The sequence below is a fragment of the Pelophylax lessonae genome, assembly GCF_965119305.1.
Source record: "Pelophylax lessonae genome assembly, chromosome: 2".
NCBI lineage: Eukaryota > Metazoa > Chordata > Amphibia > Anura > Ranidae > Pelophylax > Pelophylax lessonae.
Window position 1 is genome coordinate 562,826,675 of NC_138769.1, and position 19,941 is coordinate 562,846,615.

The window sequence follows — 19,941 nt, forward strand, 5'->3', positions numbered from 1 at the left end:
TCAAAATTGACTCGCAGAAAAGAAAAACTTTCAAAAATTTCTGTCTTTTTTTGTAAGAAATAAAAAACCCAGAGATGATTAAATACCACCAAAAGAAAGCTCTAAGAAATAATTTGCTCTTCAACTTGGTGTCAAAGCATGTGGTGCAATCTAGTTCAGTGTGGAAAAATGCTGACATGCTGAATTTTTCTGCATCACACCAGCACTGCAGAGTGCCCCAGTGGGGACCTGCATTTCCCATTGTAGAAAAAAAAAATAAAAAAAAAAACAGGTCACCACAGTACAAGCAAGCCATTAAACTCAAACAGCACTGCCACTCAGATGCTTACAGTGGAAAACAACTTCACAGTCTTCTCTGCAAAGAAATGATCTTCAGCTCTAGCCATGCCTGCACTGGGCACCCAAGGTAATGCAAAGGCAAATAAACAGTATGTAAAAAGACATTAGTGAATCTTCATTGGTAGGTTGTAATACATTCTCATGACAAAGACACAACAAAAAGAAAGTTCTTTTTAACAGTTTATTGGACAAGACATCTGAGCAGATTTCCTTACAATGGTTTGGGAGGTGCTCTTGGAGGTGCACCCTAGAAAAAAAAAAAAAAAAAACAATGCAATTAGAATTTACAGAAAGTAACTAAATGGTAAAATGTTCCACTACAAGAAATCAAAAAACCATGACCATTCAAAGGGGTAATTTACAGTGTTTAACAGCAGACAATATATATGGAGGCAATCTTCAAATAAACCATTAGGAGAGAGCAACTATGGTATACAGTGCATTAGCCTAAACATCACTATAGTGATTCTCTATAGGACCTTCACATTTTCCACAATATTACATATTTTGTCATTTTCTTTACCACGCCTATGGGGCTGCCCCTGTAGGCATAACCCCACACACTCTGCTACAGCCCCCAGTTTTGTTGCAAGCAGTGTTTAGAAGACAAAACCCATTTCACTCACAAGTAGAGGGGCGGGTGCTGCGTCTGTCAATGAACATCAGAGAAAAGTATTTTACGGTAAGTACAAAAATCCAGTTCTCCATCGTTCGACAGACGCAGCTCCATATCTTCTTAGACCATTGGGACGTCCCAAAGCAGTATATGCATGAGGGTGTGGGAAAAAAACTCAAAGAACGTAATTCCCCAAAGGCTAAAATTAGCCAACCAGGTAACATTGAGCTCAACCAGGAACTGGAGCTCACCTAAAAAAACATACACCCTCAGAGAACAAAAAGGTTCTCTTAAACAGAAGCCTGCAAAACCTTGCAGCCAAAAGAGGCATCCGAAGATGCCAACACATGTACTTTGTAGAATTTTGTGAACGTATGCACAGACGACCAAGTTTCCGCCTTGCAAAATTGCATCCCTGGCGCCTGATGGCAAAAAGCCCAAGAGGCACTCAGCACCCTAGTAGAAAGTGCCTTCACAGGAAAAGGAGGAACCTGGCCCTTTAGTGAATACATAACAAAAATTTCCCTTTAAATAGCCAAGACCGAAGTGCCAGCAGGGAACTAGGTCCTACTCTCTAAACTAGGCAGAAACAAACAAAGGGCTGTAGCAGAGTGTGTGGGGTTATGCCTACAGGGGCAGCCCCATGTGGCGTGGTAAAGCTTTTTCCTGCCTAGTGTCCTATTCCTGATGGGAGGAGCATAACCCAATGGTCTAAGATATGGAGCTGCGTCTAAATTAATAGAGAAAGGTTTTTCTCAGAACTGTCGCTCTTTGTTTATAGTGAACAAAAAAAATTCAGGTGATCAAATACCACCAAAAGAAAGCCAGTTGTGGGAAAAAAAAGGACCTAAATTGTATTTGGGTACAGCATCGTAGGACCTTCCTAACACTTAGTCAGTGTCTTGACCTATGGGACATGGCTACTCATTACACTGTAGCGTACCATCCCTCCTTCCAGCAAACTCCATTTTCAGTGGTTTGCATAAGTATTTACAAGTTTCTAGTGCCAATCAACGCAAAAAGCCACCATCTCAAAACAAAAGTGTAAGTATGTTGTTGGCCTCACGCAAGTATTAGGGGGTGCTGGCACGGCTGCTACACAGGTTTTTTTTTATCTTAATGCATAGAATGCATTAAGATAAAAAACCTTCTGTCCTTTAATGTTACCACAGGGAATATAAAGCGAGTGCCAGCTGATCAATCAGGTTTCCTGGTTAAAAATTAAGAGCCCGAGAAATCCCCAGCTGCTTGTAAAAGCAATCCAGTGACTAATTAGCCTAAAGCCCCGTACACACGTACCGATGGTCGGCATACAAATGTTCGTCTTTTCTCCCCGGGATGTCGGTGTCTGTTGAAAAGTGCAAAGACAGCACAAGAATTTTGTCTGCAGACTTCAGCTGACTGCAGAAGTGATGTCATGTAATGGTTAACTTTCCCTGTGTTTTTAATTTTCTGAGCATGCCCAGTCTTGCAAATCTGCGGTCTGTCGGCCGAATTCTGTACTGACAGGCGAACAATCGTCCGTTCTGGTGTCCGCAGACAAAAATTTTCATGTTTGCAAGAAAGACTTTTGTCAGCGGATTGTGCGCAGACATCTGTCGGAGGCACCATACTAACACGCGTACAATCGGCAGATCTTTCGTCCGCCGACATTTGTATGCCGACGATCGGTACGTGTGTACGGGCCTTTACTTTAAGAAGAGAAGCAAAAGTTTGCTCTAAAAAAAATACCAGATGATGCCTGCAGCCATCATCCCCATATAACCGCTTCAAGTCCAGCGATGTACCAGTACATCGCTGGTCTTCAAGTGGTTCAAGTATCTAAAGCCAAATGTTTACAAGGGGGGGGGGGGCGGACAAAGGTAAGGCAAGTATAGATGTTTTACACCAACTCTTCCCACTGCATGGGTGATTTTTTTTCTTTGGAGTTGAGCTCGAAGTGTAAAAAAAAAACAAAAAACGTAGGGTGCAATTCAGATACTTTTGTGAACACTTGAATCTCAGTCATCAAAAATTGAGCAAGATTACAAGCAAAACATACCGCAGGTCGGAACCTTGGTGGTGGTGTGCGATCCTTACGTGCCTCACGAGAGCGGTTTCTGACCACCTTGCTGTGAATGGCGCAGCTAACACAGTAGTGCAGCTTCACATAAAGCTTAGGCAGTGCATACGCTAAAAAACAAAAGAAAATGTAAATTGTTACATTTTTACAAATCATTTAACACAAGCAGGACAAGAGCACAATCCAAAACTAAATAAACTTACAATCGAAGACACTAGCATCAGAGATATCCCTGACAGCTGCAGCCTCAACGATGTTTCTGATCACAAACTTCTTGATAGCTTTGTCCTTTGGGACACAGCGGGCGCAGTTGGTGCACCGGATAGGCTGGACATGCCCACGTCCCTTCTTGGCACGTCCGTTGTTCCTTCTTTTCTTGGTCTATATAAAAAAAAATAAAAATAAATGTTGCTCCATTCAAAGGATTGAACATGATCAAATCTCACCATATGGTCACACATACACAACCGAAAACTATACTTGCCTTTCCGGTAGCCCTTGTGTTGAAATGCTGCCTCTGCTTACCCTAGTTGCTGCAGGCATTCAACCCTTTTAGTGTATGGAATTGCTTTCAAGACCTACCAGCCAGTGGGAGGAACCACAGCATGCAGCAAGGAGAGCAAATACTCAACTCTCCCCCAAAAAGGGTTGAATACCTGTAGTAGCATGGGAGAAGTACTCAGAATTTTAACACAGACTGCTGGAAAAGTATATTTCCTCATTAACATGGTTTCCTTGCATAAAAGCAACTCTGTGGTAACAGGTTTACTTTAAGGAAGCAAACCAGTTCAATGTCCCGATTTTCTGACCACCAGGTTGCATACAAGGTGTAAGATGTGCACAATGTACACCTAATCAGCTTTACTGCAAGTGTAGCAGCTACAAAAATGCATGCAGCCAGAGAGGTTCCTCTGATTTTCCCAAAAGGGGTATTAAGCCTCACGATAGTCAACAGGAAATCCGAGAAAGTTTACTCTACAGAAATGGGTAACACAATGAGTTTATTCTGGTATCTATACACAGATACCCAGCTTTATTATGGCTCAACCTGCTGCTCTAAACACATCTGACCTGTGCCGCGTTAATAGTCACTGATTTCAGAGTCCCTAGCTCTATAGTATGCAGCAGCTAACAAGTGTCCCAGAGAGCACCAAGGTTTTGAGGTAGGATATCCAAGATACCCTTCAGCCCAGGTTCACATTGATGCTACTTTGAAATCGTGCTACCTAACTTAAAGTAGCATGATTTCAAAGTAGCAGGTTTGTGCGATTTCAGGTGCTACTTAAAAGACATCTGAGTGGCTCCATGCACAGATGTCTATTGAGGTTGCCCCCACAATCGGTGTGGTGCTGCAAAGTCGGTGTTGCACCAATTGGAACGGTGCCATTGCCAGCAATAGGCTGCGACCTCTCAGATTGCATGACAAATCTCTCCAATGTTAAAGAGGGCTTATAGTACAATTACCTCTGCAGACAAATTTGGATTTGTTTAAGACAAACCATTGCAAAACCGGTGCTGTTACAAGACTCACTCTGAGGTACAACAGTCTCTGCACCCAAACGGAGCATTCCCATTCACATCCATAGAAACATGCAGACACGTAAGGCATATTTCTCTTTAGCCTATGACCCACTCTAAAGACATGGACAAACCTGTGCTAAGATCTGTATCTGGTCAGCCTTTATAGTTTGTTTTCTCCACAACAACATGGTAACTGAGCTGTAACATCAGTTACATGATCTAATGTAACTAATCAACTTTTACGCAATGGTTAAAACCTAAGCAGCTAAAAATGAATGCTGCTCTGTAGTAAATATTACATAATTAAAATTATTTTTATTGCAAAGGGTGCTAGGTAACTTGACTGCTTGAAGACCAGGCCTTTTTCAGACACTGTTTACATGTAAAACCAGTATTTTTTGCTAGATTTCTTAGAACCCCCAAACTTTTTTTTAGCAGGGGCCCTAGACCAAAAATTGTAGGTTTTGCAATTGTTTATGTCACACTGCATTTGCACAGTGGTTTTTCAAATGCAAATTCTTTGAAAATTTTAATGCACACAAATATATAACCCAGTTAGTCAAGCAGATAGATACCCAAAATGTCACAATTTAAAAATATGCATGCTTATGAAATGGCAAACTATGTTGTCATAGGCGACACTTTACAAGCCTTCATAGGTTACCAGTTTAGATTTCGGGAAAGTCTGGTGTTAGAATTATTGCCCTCGCTCTGAAGTTTGCAGCAATACCTCACGTGTGGTGCGACTGCTGTTTACGTATGCATGTGGGACCAACGCGTGCGTTGCCTTTGTGCGCAAGCAAGGAGGGACAGGGCTACTTTCAAATGTATTTTTTTTTACACTTTGTGCACATTTTTTTTAAACCCCTTTATTGCTGTCACAAGGAGTGTAAACATCTTTTGTGACAGCAGTAGGCAGTGCTCTATATGGAGCGATCTGGGGTATATTAGACCCCTGATGTCTCCTCTGCCCTTACAAGCATCTGATCACACCGAGATCAGTGTGCTCCGATGCATTCCAATTAAAAATGGCGCTGTTTACATGCAGAAAACCGGAAGTGACGAAAATGTTCATCACTTTCGGTTTCCTATACCACAGATATCAGGGACTTCACAGTCCACCACAAACCCTGTGGTAAGGCAGCAGAAGCGCTTGCTGAACACCCAGGGTCTCCAGGTGGGACAGGAGAGCCATGGAAGGTGGCAGAGGGGAAGGGACGTCCCCTCCCACTGCTTGTAAAAAGCAATCCAGCGGCGAACTACTTGCTAGGATTGTTTTTACCAGAAAGCAGAGCGCCAGCTGAAAACAATACCAGTATGATGCCTGTAGCTGCAGGTATCTTTGCGGTATAACCACATGAAATCAAATGACATCCATGCACAGGATCTTGCAGAAAGTAGTTTACTTATTGATCTTTTTCTGAAGAGAACACCCCTGGGCTGACTATGACCAATCAGAAACATTCTGAGCCACCCCAAAAGAACGAATAGGGAGAAGAGTGGTGATTTTAAATCTCTGGACCACTATACTGGCTGCCTGGCCACTGAGAACTCATCACCCATGGGAGAAAATACACCATGAGAGTGTATGGGGTTTCTGCAAAGGTGAACACTGATTTGGTGTAAACCTCTAGTAATCCCGGTACAGCAGGCTGCAGTGTGAGAGAAAGCAGCACAAGGACACATTCAGTCCACGTGCTGACAAGAGGAAAAAGATGCTTAGCAGTGTGCTGCATCTCCTTTCACTGTCCACTCACAGGCGGGGGGTAGATCCAGAACCACCTGGGCTTAGAGCATGCGGACTGAATGCCACTGTCCAGACTGACTTCATTTAATGGCAGAAAAGTACTGCCGGAGAAATCTCTGCACTCATGGTAGATATTGCTGCAAAGGCCGATTGGATTAGATCCTAATGGTCTGTAAATTAGAATCTTGTTTTTGGTTAGAGTTCCATTTTAAGCTTTTTATCGCAGTGAAAATATCCCTGCATTTTGGCTCCAGTTTTTACAGGTGTTTGGAGGCAGGCATTGACTCCTAACAAACGCTGGTATTTGGCCAAAAAATGCTCATGTACTTTTCTGAGCTTCAGGCGACAAAACGCTCGGATGTGAACAGGAATAGGATTTTGCTTTTTGGGCGTTTTGAGACTTCAGAGATGACCGTTAACAAGCTGAAAAATGCTCAGGTATGAACAGGGCCTTACTAAAGCTGCCCAGTGTTTTCATACAAACCTCCAACACCTTTTATGGCTTGTTTTCACTTGTGATTGAAATGACACTACAACCCAGTGATTGAGCCGAGTTTTTACTGCCCCTTTCCTAGTTACTGCTGAGACACCATCTAGAGGTTTACACATTCCACAGCAACGATGCTTCGCAGCCACGGCAGGAATTATACCCCCTGCCCCACTCAAAGTGCTCCCCACTGGGTGTAAGCCATTTAAGTAAATAGTGCCAGACTGCAACAATTAAGCGTGGTAGTCTGGTAATTCGGGGGTTAAAAAAAAAGCTATCCAAAGTGCAATCCAACGTAAATCTAAATCTCCCAGTCCCCTGAAGAGTGATCCACATTCAGATTGCTTTTCAGTTGACTGGCTGGCACAACTATAGTGGTTCCCCATTCACCCAAAATAGGTAACTCTGCAGGTTTTCTACCTTCAGATTAGTACATCAGGTAGCTTCTCGCAGGTACAAAGAATCATAACATGTAAACACCCCCAGTCTGCTATCGATCGCAGCCTCGTGGGAGGTTCAGTAAAAACACAGCTCAACCACACATTTTCCCCTCCCCCCAATAAAATATATCAATAGGGTGTAACTCTTCAAAATGGAAAACAGTTCCCCATTCAGATCTATCTAAAACATTCATTTCCTGCACTGATCCAATAGGTTTCTATGGCCCCCATCGTGAACATCGCTATCCCCTCCCATTATAGGATCCTGGCCTTCACCCTCCTGATCTATACACAGCAGTCACATCCCCCCATAACAATAAACGAGGCCTCCTGGGCCCAGTGGTGCTCCTAGATATGGCGCTGAACTAAGCACGCCGACCGCGGCCTCTGAGCTGCACCCACACGAGGTCTCACTACACCCAGGAACACCTCCGGCATCATTACAGCTCGGTACCAGAAGGTGACGCTATCAGCCCGTGACCGTTATCGGGACGAGCGGCGCTCTCATTCACAGACAGACAGACACACAGGCCCTACAACCGCCGCCTCGCTTCCTCACCATCTTGGACTCGAAGGCTGCAAAGAGGACCGGAAGCCGCAGCTCAACCCTTATAAAGCCGATCCCTCCGCAGCGGACATGACGCAGCGTATTACTATGTATGGTGCTTATTGCGGATAGGCCCCGGATTGTAATAACCCCGCCCTCAGAAAAACGTTCTTCTAGATAGGGACTATTTGAGCGGCTTTGCGGAAGGATCAAAGCATTCAGTCAGTGAACGGCATTGTTCGGACTGGCGCATGCGCATCCTATGGCGGGTTGTCAGGGGGAACACAAGGAGGAAGGGGATATGTACAGACATGATAGTTTGTTAATAAAAAGTTTCAGTAAATGGAAAACTTGAAATTTCGTCTGAAAGAGGCTGTAAACCTCAGAAAAGAAAAAACCCTGAGGCCCCTTTCACACGAACGATCAGATCTGCCTGTCAGTTTTTTAGGTGGATCGGATCAGATCCTCCATTCATCCCTATGGGGCAGCGGATGTCAGCGGAGACATGTCCGCTGACATCCACATCCAATTTTGTCCGTGAAAACCAGACGGATGGAAACCGTATGGGAATGGGATTGGATGAGAACAGACAGGCGGTCCGTTTTCATCCGATTCCCCATAGAGAGCAGCAGGCTCTGACACCTCCCTCGCCACAAACAGTGTGGAGGCGGAGCTGTCATCCACCTGCTCAGCGGGGATCGGCTGATCAATCCCCGCTGAGCAGAGAACAGTCCGCAGCAGACCGTTTGAAAGGAGCCTAAAAGACATAGGCATCCCATACTAGCTCCCTATGAAATACCTTAGAACGAAGCCTCCACAGCGCCACCCGCTCACCAGTGACGCAGCCAACCTGTTCAGCCATCTTCCAGGTTTGCGTCCTCCGGCCATGATTGGCCGTAGCAGCCATGGCATCACTCCCACGCATGCGCACAGGAGCCGCGTTCAGGGCACAGGGCTCTGAAGGAACAGCACGGGTGACTGTTCTTCAGAACGCATGCCGCAGTAATGTCACCGGCTGCATGCATAGTAAATATCTCCTAAACAGTGCATGTTTAGGAGATATTTACACTACCTATAGGTAAGATTTATCATAGGATTACCTATAGGTACAGAGTTACTTCCTCTTTAAAGGGGAAATTTAGGCTCTACAAAGAAAATGGGTAGACAGGCAGGCTGTTTAGTTCCTTTGTCTCTTCTGCATTAAAGCTACTTACCTGCCCCTCTGCCCTTGTACAGTAAGTTGCGCAGCACGCTGCACAAATTGGGCAATGCCGAATCTGAAGGTACTCCTGTGCAGGCGCAGGAGTGGCATCATCTCCTCCCAGCCAATGGCAGCAGTCGATGATCGAGACCCGGAAGCCAGTTGCACGCAGATGTCAGCAGCCGGCGGTGAGTATAGTTGTAGCGGTAGGGTCCCATTCACCCCTAGTGTATTGGAAATGGACGTTTTTCGTGCAACCGCCCATAGGACAGCCCATTCCTTTTAGTAAACTGCTCTATGCGCAGCAAAAGTGCTCACAAAGCTCTGTGCTGCTCTGGTTAGCAAAGGTATACTACCTTTGGGGTGTTATTAAAGCAGCACTCCAGCCGTTTCCCTCCGCTGCCACATTTGGCACCTTTTGAGGGGAGGGGGTACCTGGTTTTGACAGGTACCCACTTCTGGCTGACAGGTATGTCGTTTCACGTAATAGAACCAACCCGCCGCTGTAAAACTACGGCGGCTGGTCAGCAAGTGGTTAACAGAGATGGCAGCGCCAGCACCCCAGAGCTGATTGAAAAACCGGCTCGGGTGAGGACACTGCAGGATCCCTCGACAGGTAAAGCCCCGTACACACGTACCGATCGTCGTCATACAAACGTTCGTCTTTTCTCCCCGGGATGTCGATGTCTGTTGAAAAGTGCAAAGACAGCACAAGAATGTTGTCCGCCGACTTCAGCTGACTGCAGAAGTGATGTCATGTAATGGTTAACTTTCCCTGTGTTTTTTCTTTTCTGAGCATGCCCAGTCTTGCAAATCTGCGGTCTGTCGGCAGAATTCTGTACTGACTGGCGAACAATCGTCCGTTCTGGTGTCGGCATACAAAAATTTTCATGTTTGCAAGAAAGACTCTTGTCCGCAGAATGTGCGCAGACAGCTGTCGGAGGCACCATACTAACAAGCGTACAATCGGCAGATCTTTCGTCCGCCGACGTTTGTATGACGACGATCGGTACGTGTGTACGGGGCTTTAGTGGCCTAATATTAAAAGTCAGCAGCTACAGTATTTGTAGCTGCTGACTTTAAATAGTTTTTCTGAAGAAGCCTGGAGCTCCTCTTTAACAGTCAATGGCATTAAAAGTAAGACGCTTGTGCTTCACTCATTACCAATGTAAGTGCAGTCTAAAGGCTCATTCACACTACAACACACATAAAAAAACGTGCCTGCAGTCACCTGCACTTCCACGCATTTCCATGTGCGTTTTTTATAGTTTTTGTTTGAAAGGTATGTTTCCTCTGACCTTAGGCCTTGTTCACACATACCGCAGTGACCTGCATTTTACTGTACTGGAAGAACACAGGTCACTGCCAACACACATAGAAACCAACTGCCATTTTCACTCCACAATGCTGGTGTCATGTGTGGTGCGGTGCGTTAAAATGGTACGTGTTCATTTTTCATGCAATGCAAAGCAATTGAAAAAAAAAAAAATTCCTATACACGGACCCATTACAGTTAAAAACTTCTAAAAACACATGTGAAAGCACATCAACACTTGTTAAAACGTGCATCAACACCCATAAATATGTATATCCATTTTTCGAGCATCTTCATGCATATTATTGCAAATTTATGTGTGAACAGATCCTAACCGTTGTGGGTGAGAGGTGCATAGGAGTGCGCATTTACACATGATTCTGTGCATTGTGGTGTAATATTATGCAAACGTTGCATAAAATCGCACAGCTATGGAACGCAGAAAAACTGCTTTCTGGTGTAAACATGACACAGAAAACTATTGTTTTTTGGATGTCATTGCAGTTACCTGTGTTTTTCCATGGATAAAAAGGGAGGTAACTGCATATAGTGTGAATTGGCCTTGTATTCCATCTAACTCAATGTACAGCTGTGTGCTATTAGGGCTTGCTCACACTTGAATGTGCATTAAAATGCTCGAAAAACAGATCTGCATTGCCTTCCACTGGCGTGCATTTTTATGTGTGTTGACAAGCACTGAAAATTGTTATGGGTCCTTCTAAGGTGGGGTTACCCAACCCCTGTGCTGCGAACTGCCACCGGTCCGTGGCGCCTCTGGCCAGGCCGCGAAGGCTGCTCTGTAAGCTGTCTGGCGGGCAAGCAGAGAGATTACATCATCTCTCACTGCCCACCTCGCATCACCGCTGTTCTGCCCCTACAGCAGGGCTACAAAGGCTGCTCTTGACAGAGCAGCAGCCGCGGGTGAGCAGAGAGATAGTTACATCATCTCTCACTGCCCGCATGTGGAAGTTTACCCGTGCAGACGCCACTGGGGAGAGGCTGCCAGAAGCAGTGCAAGTAGGGACATGCTGCATCTGGTTGGCAGGTGACGGTGACAAGTTGCAGCTAGGTGGCAGGGGACAGTGGCAAGTGACACGCTGCATCTGGGTGGCAGGTGACAGTGACATGCTGCATCTGGGTGGCAGACAACAGTGGCATATGACACACTGCATCTGGATGGCAGGTGACAGTGGCAAGTGACATGCTGCAACTAGGTGGCAGGTGATAGTGACAAGAGACATGCTGCAGGTGATAGTAGCTAGTTACACACTGAATCTGGGCGGTAGGTGACAGTGGCGAGTGACACACTGCATCTGGGTGGCAGGTGACAGTCACATGCTGCATCTGGGTGACGGTGACAAGTGACACGCTGCATCTGGTGCCAGACGACAGTGGCAAGTGACAGGCTGCATCTGGTGGCAGATGATGATGGCACGTGACACACTCAGGGCTCTCACTGGTTCTGCATTATGGGGAGTTGAACAAATTCATTTTATATTGCAATGTAATAATATAAATATTGTGCTTCAATCATCCTGACACCTTAACAACCATGATGTAGTGAGGATTAAAGTACTTACAGCAGCCATTGTCCCGACAAATCACAAGTGACAGTGGATTCTATCCCAATCCTTAAAAATGTTCTTCCACGAAACCGGTTAAGGACTGGTTAAATGAACAAGGTTAAGGACCACTGTTCTAAGGGACAAATAAGCACAATAGAGATTTTTCTCAATAGATTTGCATTGCATTTCTGTGCATTGCGTTGCATTGTAATGCACTGTACATGACACCAGCAATGTGGTGTGAACGGGACACATAGAAAACAACTGTCCTTGGAGGAACCTGCATTTTTCCTAAGAAGACTAAGACCTCGTACAGACATCACGTTGCAGGAACGAGCGCTTCGATTTGCGATTCTAAAGGTGCGATTTACACACGTTTCTGCGTACCACGCAAAGGGCAGCCCCTAGACTTCAATGGGCTGGCCTATGTGCGTTTGTTGCCCAAAAGAGGCTCCTGCTCCTTTTTGGGGGATAAGCTTAGCGTAATAACTGCAACAGAATCGCACTGTGGTTGGGGTGTCATTAAGAATAATAGCACCCAAACGCGCATAGTGCTTTTTGCTACTATTTGGAATCGCGGGCAGAATCCTGGTGATCCTGCCTGCGATTCAAATCAATTGCCTATTAAGACAACAGTGGCACAAAGACCAATGCTTCTGAAATGGAAATGGTACCTGCAAGAACGAGGGGGAATCCAAGCTGGTGAAGTGAATGAATTAACCCGGCTCCTTACTGGTTTAGTCACTTTTGATACTTTGTCCCATCCAAACCTACAAGAAGCAACGATCCTGCAGCCATCCCCAATTAGCCCCCGTTCACACTAAGTCGACCTGTGAGGCGACCTGGTCGCCTCACAGGTCGCCTCCCATAGGGAAGCTGCGGACCCGTTCTAATAGGAGCGACACAAGTCGCTCCGACTTAGAAAAAGGGTCCGGAGCTTCTTTGGGGCGACCCGGAGCGACCATCATAGACTTCAATGTTATGAAGTCCGCGGCGGCCGCTCCGAGGTCGCGGCGCACTGCTCACACCGCGACCTCGGAGGTCGCGGTGCGAAGTAGCGTCGCTTGCATGTGAACGGGGGCTAAACATGGCCCTTCCTTTGAACAGCTGGGTGAAGAACAAAAAAATGTATAATGTGGCGATTGGTATCGGCGCTACCTTACAGTATAAAAACGTGACTACCCCAAAGTGTAGGTGAAGATATATAAGGGTGTCAACAGAAAATGTTTATTTGTGAGGAAATTAAATGAGATAAACAATACGTGTGTGTTTATTAAGTTTCAAATAAAAAACAAATATAGTGATACATGTGCAATATGCATATCGAAAACGGTGGAAAAAAATATATATAATGGGGGGGGGGGGGGGGCGGGGGGTGTTCCCACAACCACAAGTGTTATATCAGGTATATACTTATTCCTGATATATTTGTGCCACACAAGTATTGAAAAATAAACAGGTGCTGCCGTGCAGAGTTCGAAAATGACCACAACCACAAGTGTTATATCAGGACTTCCCTGATATATGTGCCACACATGTGCTAAAAATAAGCAAAAGCTGCTGTGCAGAGTCCAAAGAGTCCACTAGGTGGCGTCTGCAATACGACCTGTGTAGCTGTATGGGGGGTCTCTTCTCCGTATTTGGGGGAGCACTTCCGAGCCGGTGGTCTGGTGCCCTAAATGCTCATAACGAAAGAAGGCCCCAAAGTGAATAGATAATCCATACAATAGCGGCAAAAAAGCGCAGTACACTCACTGTTAAGATGATCTGGATCAGAGTAGACAAAAACAGTCCGCACCGGGATGCTTCCGCGTTCCACGGCCGACAACCGGAAGTGACGTTGCACGTTCTAGACTCCGCCCTACGCGTTTCGTCAGAGGGACGTCAACTGGAGCGGCCAGAAACGCGTAGGGCGGAGTCTAGAACGTGCAACGTCACTTCCGGTTGTCGGCCGTGGAACGCGGAAGCATCCCGGTGCGGACTGTTTTTGTCTACTCTGATCCAGATCATCTTAACAGTGAATGTACTGCGCTTTTTTGCCGCTATTGTATGGATTATCTATTCACTTTGGGGCCTTCTTTCGTTATGAGCATTTAGGGCACCAGACCACCGGCTCGGAAGTGCTCCCCCAAATACGGAGAAGAGACCCCCCATACAGCTACACAGGTCGTATTGCAGACGCCACCTAGTGGACTCTTTGGACTCTGCACAGCAGCTTTTGCTTATTTTTAGCACATGTGTGGCACATATATCAGGGAAGTCCTGATATAACACTTGTGGTTGTGGTCATTTTCGAACTCTGCACGGCAGCACCTGTTTATTTTTCAATACTTGTGTGGCACAAATATATCAGGAATAAGTATATACCTGATATAACACTTGTGGTTGTGGGAACACCCCCCGCCCCCCCCCCCCCCATTATATATATTTTTTTCCACCGTTTTCGATATGCATATTGCACATGTATCACTATATTTGTTTTTTATTTGAAACTTAATAAACACACACGTATTGTTTATCTCATTTAATTTCCTCACAAATAAACATTTTCTGTTGACACCCTTATATATCTTCACCTACACTTTGGGGTAGTCACGTTTTTATACTGTAAGGTAGCGCCGATACCAATCGCCACATTATACATTTCACTTTCACCCTTGCACTTAAGGGTTGATTGGTGGCAGCTCACACCTTCTATTTATTTATCTATCTGTCCCCTCATATATCTTTAATCCATAGCGCTGGTCATCCTCCCCTTACCGTAAAGAACAAAAAAATGAACGCATGGTTAACTGATGGATCAGCCATTTTGACCTATAAAGGCAGACATTGGACTGCGGTAGCATACAAACCGCATCAACAGACTGATTCAAGAAAAAGGATTAGGAGGATCAACCAGTATGCTGAACTGAAAGTTCTAGTCATACTAATGGAGGAAACCACTGATCCTGAATTATACTTATACAGTACATGGATAGTTAGGCTGTGTATAGGGCTTGTGTGACATGGATGCCGACTTGTAGAAGCAACAGGTGGCTAATTCATGGAAAGCCCATATGGGGAGATGAAGAATTATGGAAGAGGATATAGGAGAAAGCCCATTAATGATTGATTCACATTGGGCATGTCGATGCCCATGTGAAGGACAGATTTGGAGAGGAGAACCCAAACAACACTGTTGAGGAGTTAACCAGAGTACGAGAAGTTAAAACTACAGAAGACCCTATAGATCGAGTACTACTTCAGATGGCAAATTGGGCCCATGAGACAGCGGGTCACAGAGGCAACTCCATGACACTAGAATGGTCATGAGCCAGAGGGCTACCTGTAACTCTTTAGATGAGCATTCAAGATCGATGGACACGAAACACATTGTCAACCATCCACAAGAAGGAGCTGTGTGGATCGGTTCTCATGACAACGGAATTCAGGTTTTAAAATTGAGACAATCAAACTGTACAGCCTCTTGGTTGAAGGGGTACAGTAACGACCAGAATTGGGCAATGGCTGTTGATGACTCCAGTCCATTAATTACAATAGTTCGTATGACCCCCCAAAGTCCAATCAAATAAATGACTTTTTCCCTTTCTGTCTAACCTCTTGAATACATGCTTTAACAGGATTCCAGATGATAATTGCAATTTTCTTCCTAGGGGCGTGTATTTCTTATGTGGGAAATGGGCCTACTAATGGCTACCAACTAGCTGGAAAGGAGAATGTTACCTTGGCTCCATCGTCCCTGCAATAAGGCGAAGAGAGATTTTTCCAGGGGAGTTGATCAGAAACAAAAGATGGAGCTCATTTATCATAACACATGAGGGTAATTCAGGAGTTCTTAACCCTAACTGGGGAGTATATTGGTCATTGAACCGGATAGATGCCTTAAAAAACCTAATGGATGAAGCCCTAAATGCCACAGAAGCTAACCCAGGAACAAGTGCAATTAAGAGCCGTGGCTCTTCAGAACGGACGGGCATTGGATTATGTTCTGGCTTAAAAAGGGGGGTGTATGAGCTTTAGTCGGGACTGAGTGCTGCACATATATTGTGAATAATTCTGGAACAATAACTCATGCTTTGTCAAGGATAAATGAAGTCAGAGAGTTGCTCTGTAATCCACCTGACAATGGACCTTTTGGGTGGTTGGGTACTTTAGGAATCACATTAATGCAATGGGCAGTGGTATTAATTATTATATGTGTTCGTTTGTACTTTTGTGTTAGGTGTGTGATGTGTATAGGGAAAAAAGCACTGAAGAGAGCTAGGCCCCTACGAGAAGTAGCAATGTATGCATTGTAATTATTGCCTATGTATGGGATCAACAGGTGGATTGTATCCGTTGTGGATATTATTTAACTGATTCATGACAAATGTCCCATTACATGTGTAATACTATCTCCCACCCACAGGTGGTTTAGTAAACTTTTGATGTTGTGTATTTAAAGATGGCTGCCGCATATCCAATTGACCATGGGGTTTTTGGGGAAAAGTGCAAACATGTTTTGCTGACCTTACTCACAAAATGACCCGTGAGTGGTCAAGAGGAATGATTATATCCGGTGGGTGGTCTCTGATATACAGGACTATAAAAAGAGCCAGGATTTCTTATTGTCCTGTTCCTCCTATCCAGTGTAAGCATTTGACATTCAACTACCAGAGCCAAGTATTATTTGATATTTTGGGATATTGGGAATAGGAGTGTATGTTTAAGTGGTGGTATTTTGTGAAATGTTTATAGTAACTTATCTGTAAGAAGCTATATTTGTTTTTTGATGTCCCGTAAAGTTTTGTTTTATGGTTTTTAGCAAAACTGCTCATGGTTTGTTAGTTTTAAATATTCACTAGATATTTGCGTGGCTGTCCAGTATAACTGCAATTTAAATATATTGTGCTGCAAAAATTAGGAGCTAATGTTCTCATATGTATGCAGTCTTTTGCATTTTATACATTTTGTTGTTTCCCACTGTTATTAGATTAATATTTATAATCTAATAACAACCTTATATTTTCCACATTTGCTACAAATACTTACCATAATTTTCCTTTTCTGGCCTATCCTCATGTGAGCCCACAGGACCACCTCTTCCTAGCTAAATAAAAGACAGCCCCTACCCCAACTGAAGTGCTGTATAACCTAGCTTGCGACAGGCCCCTAGGGAGCGAGTCCTTTGCTGACGTGAGGATAGGCCAGGAAAGGAAAATTACGGTAAGTATTCAATCACAATTTTCTGTTTTCCTGGCCCACCTCATGTCAGCACACAAGATATACCATAGCTGAATATAGGGCAGTAGAGAACACATGAAAAGGACCACTGACAATCAATGAAAAGCTGCTAAAGCCAAAAAGAATTGATCTCTCTTGTCCCAAACTTTCTGACTGCACATCTAGTTTGTAAGGTTGAACAAAGGCTGCACAAGAACTTTAAGCTAGCATCTTACATTGATCTTCCAAGCAATCCTGGCATAACTGGCCCAAGACTGCAGCCCCGCTTGTCAAATAAGCTTGCAACAGTTTCAGAGCAGAAAGGCCTACTTCCTGCATGCCACTCTAATCCCCCTGGTAAACAGACAGTGGATGACTCTTGAGGACCTGATGGCTAAATGAAAAGGATTGTCCACTTTCCTCTTTTAACCAAGTACACGGTTAGTAACTTGACCATGTGTAAGGAACTGAAGTCTTCCTGCTGTGCACCCAGTGACTCGTGCAAAAACTCGGAGGGACTATTTCCCAGTTTTGCTGGGAAACTAGATACCACTTGAAAATTGTACTTTGGAGGTAGACATAGTATCACTATTTCTGGTAAAAAAAATGGACACAAAAAGGGCCCTTGCAGGAAAGTGTTGCAATCAAGGTCTGAACAACCTCGGATGAGAATCCTTGCACGTTTAGTCTGGTCTATTCCATAGCCAGACTATTAAAGTAGTCTCATTGCATTGGGGTGCTGTCACTGACCTTGCCATAAAAGATTTAATTTGACCAGAAACGGGTTTGGTGGTGCTGATGACATCTGGGGGAGAAGGCCTTCTTGGTAGGTGGAAAGGACCATGGCACTGTGAACCGATCTTGTATGATGGAGTCTTTGCATTGGTATCCTTTTCGCAAATATCAGAAGCTGAGTGTTCAGTGGAGTTTCCCTGAGAACTACTGCTGGAAAGACTCATTGGGCCAATATTGTTTTGAGGCACTTGTTGAAAAATACTCTGCCTAACCGAACCAATAGTGGATTTTGCTTTCCTGGGAAGAAGACCAACGTTAACTGGCTGTAAGTGGCTCTCTGCCCAGCGAAAATTTCTGTTTCAAGATGTAACAGGAAAAGACTTCTGGTGTTCCCTTGGTAGGCAATGTAGGCTACTGCTGTCTTGTTGTCAAACAACTTCACTCAGGCCCCCTTGAAGAAGATCCCGAAAGGCTTGCAATGCTAGAAAAGTCTTTCATTCAAGATAATTGGGGAGTCTGCATTCCACCACGCTCCAATGGCCTTGGACCCGTTTCTTCAGATTGTGGACTCCCCAGCCCTGGAATCTGCCATCAGAATCATCCTATCTCCTGGACTGAGAGGCATGCCCTGAAAGAAGCAGTTGCAATGTCCAAAATTCCAGTTCTTGCTGAATTTGTATAGGCACAAAGATTTTCTAAACAATAGACAGCCCAGCTCATATAACAAATAAAGCAAATTGAAATGCCCTCATGTGCCACCTGGCCCAAGGTACCACCACTGCCAACAAGATCTTCAAAAGATTCCTAGGGCTGTGCAAATTCTGTAAAAGGCAGACACCTGAACTGGAAGTGACAACTGGCCCCTTCAGATCTCACATGCCTCTGGTGCTCTTCATTGATTGGTACATGAAAGCATGAGTTGGCAGGTCGATTGACACTAACTGGTCCTCCAGCTGAACTTTCCCTTTGACTGTCTGCATGGACTCCAACGTGAACCTCTTGGTATGTACGTACACATTGATTCCTTCGGACTAAAAACCGGGCAGAAGGCTCCGGCCTTAGGTACTAGAAAAACTAGGGAGAAAAGCCTCCAGATGATTCTATGTTTCTGGCATCACTGACATGATGGCCTTGTAGCAGTATAAATTATTAAACGTGATCTTGCAAACATTTTCTTTTCTGAGATCCGTTGCTAATAAATAGAATGGATACAGTGGTCAACTTTGGGATTTTCCTTTGTACTCCCTCCTAACAGTCTTTTGGACCCACTGGTCTTTGTTGTCCAAATCCTCCAGAAGGAGGCTACAATCATCAACTTCACTCAGGCCTCCTGGCCCCAACTGAAAGAGACTATTTTGGTGCATGTTCAAAAGACTTTCCAGCCATCCTCGCAACTTGCTCTGGACTTGATTTCATGAAAAAAATAACTTTGTGGCACCTCCACTGTGAGCTGGTAAATCTGCAGCCTGTCCTATAAGAACTGGCCTCCTGCACCCTTCTGAAGTTCAATAGGCTTGAGTAAAAGATGGCTGACTCCTCTTACTAGTCTGTGGCCACAGTCCAGTCTTTCCTCCTGTCATTCGCCTAATTGCATTGTTCAGTGTTTGACCAAACATTAACCTCCCATTACAGAAAATGTCGAAGGTTTGTGTGGAAGTTCCATCTGTCCTCCAGTGGCGTAACCACGATGCTCTCATGGCTGTGACCGAGTGTGCCATCACTTGAATTAGGTCTATCAAAGCATTCACCAAAAGTCATCTGCCAGATTCAACTCCTCCAGCAACTGTGCCTAATCTTGCAGTTTCCAGTCTTGAATTTAATGCCATTTCTACACAGTTTATATATCGAAGTTAACGCTGTTGCTGGTTGACAAGAAAAACCTGTCACTGTATAGATTCTCTACAAGTCTGACAGCCAGATCACCACAATTTCTGCGTTCCAGATGTGTTTCTGCATGATTGTTTTTGATGCATTCCAATGCGTTTTGCCATTTTCCAGATGTGTTCAATAAAGAAACAATGGAACATATTCTACTTTGTTGACTGCACTAGAATGCGCTGCAACGGTGTAAAATAGGTCATTGAAGTCCAAATGAAAACACTGAAAATCCCACACAAAGAAAGTGAGCGCTGGTGAAACCAAATGTAGCAACAGCAGCTAGCAC

The 19,941-nt window shown here is 44.6% G+C and overlaps 1 protein-coding gene across 1 annotated transcript; it reads right to left on the bottom strand.

The window, feature by feature from the left end:
• Positions 1–509: 509 nt before the first annotated feature.
• RPS26 (ribosomal protein S26) lies at positions 510–7,968 on the bottom strand. Its single transcript, XM_082247336.1, has 4 exons — positions 7,772–7,968; positions 3,221–3,398; positions 2,997–3,127; positions 510–586 (listed from the first exon to the last, which is right to left on the bottom strand). The coding sequence occupies exons 1-4, from the start codon at positions 7,772–7,774 to the stop codon at positions 551–553; spliced, it is 348 nt and encodes a 115-aa protein (XP_082103462.1). The 5' UTR covers positions 7,775–7,968; the 3' UTR covers positions 510–550.
• Between the last annotated feature and the right edge of the window lie 11,973 nt (positions 7,969–19,941).

Excerpts from the sequence above, each read along its gene's own strand:
- RPS26 (XM_082247336.1), bottom strand. Across the intron at positions 3,128-3,220 it reads TGATGCTAGTGTCTTCGATT|CGTATGCACTGCCTAAGCTT; the intron begins GTAAGTTTATTT and ends TTTGTTTTTTAG. Across the intron at positions 587-2,996 it reads CACCAAGGTTCCGACCTGCG|GGTGCACCTCCAAGAGCACC; the intron begins GTATGTTTTGCT and ends TTTTTTTTCTAG.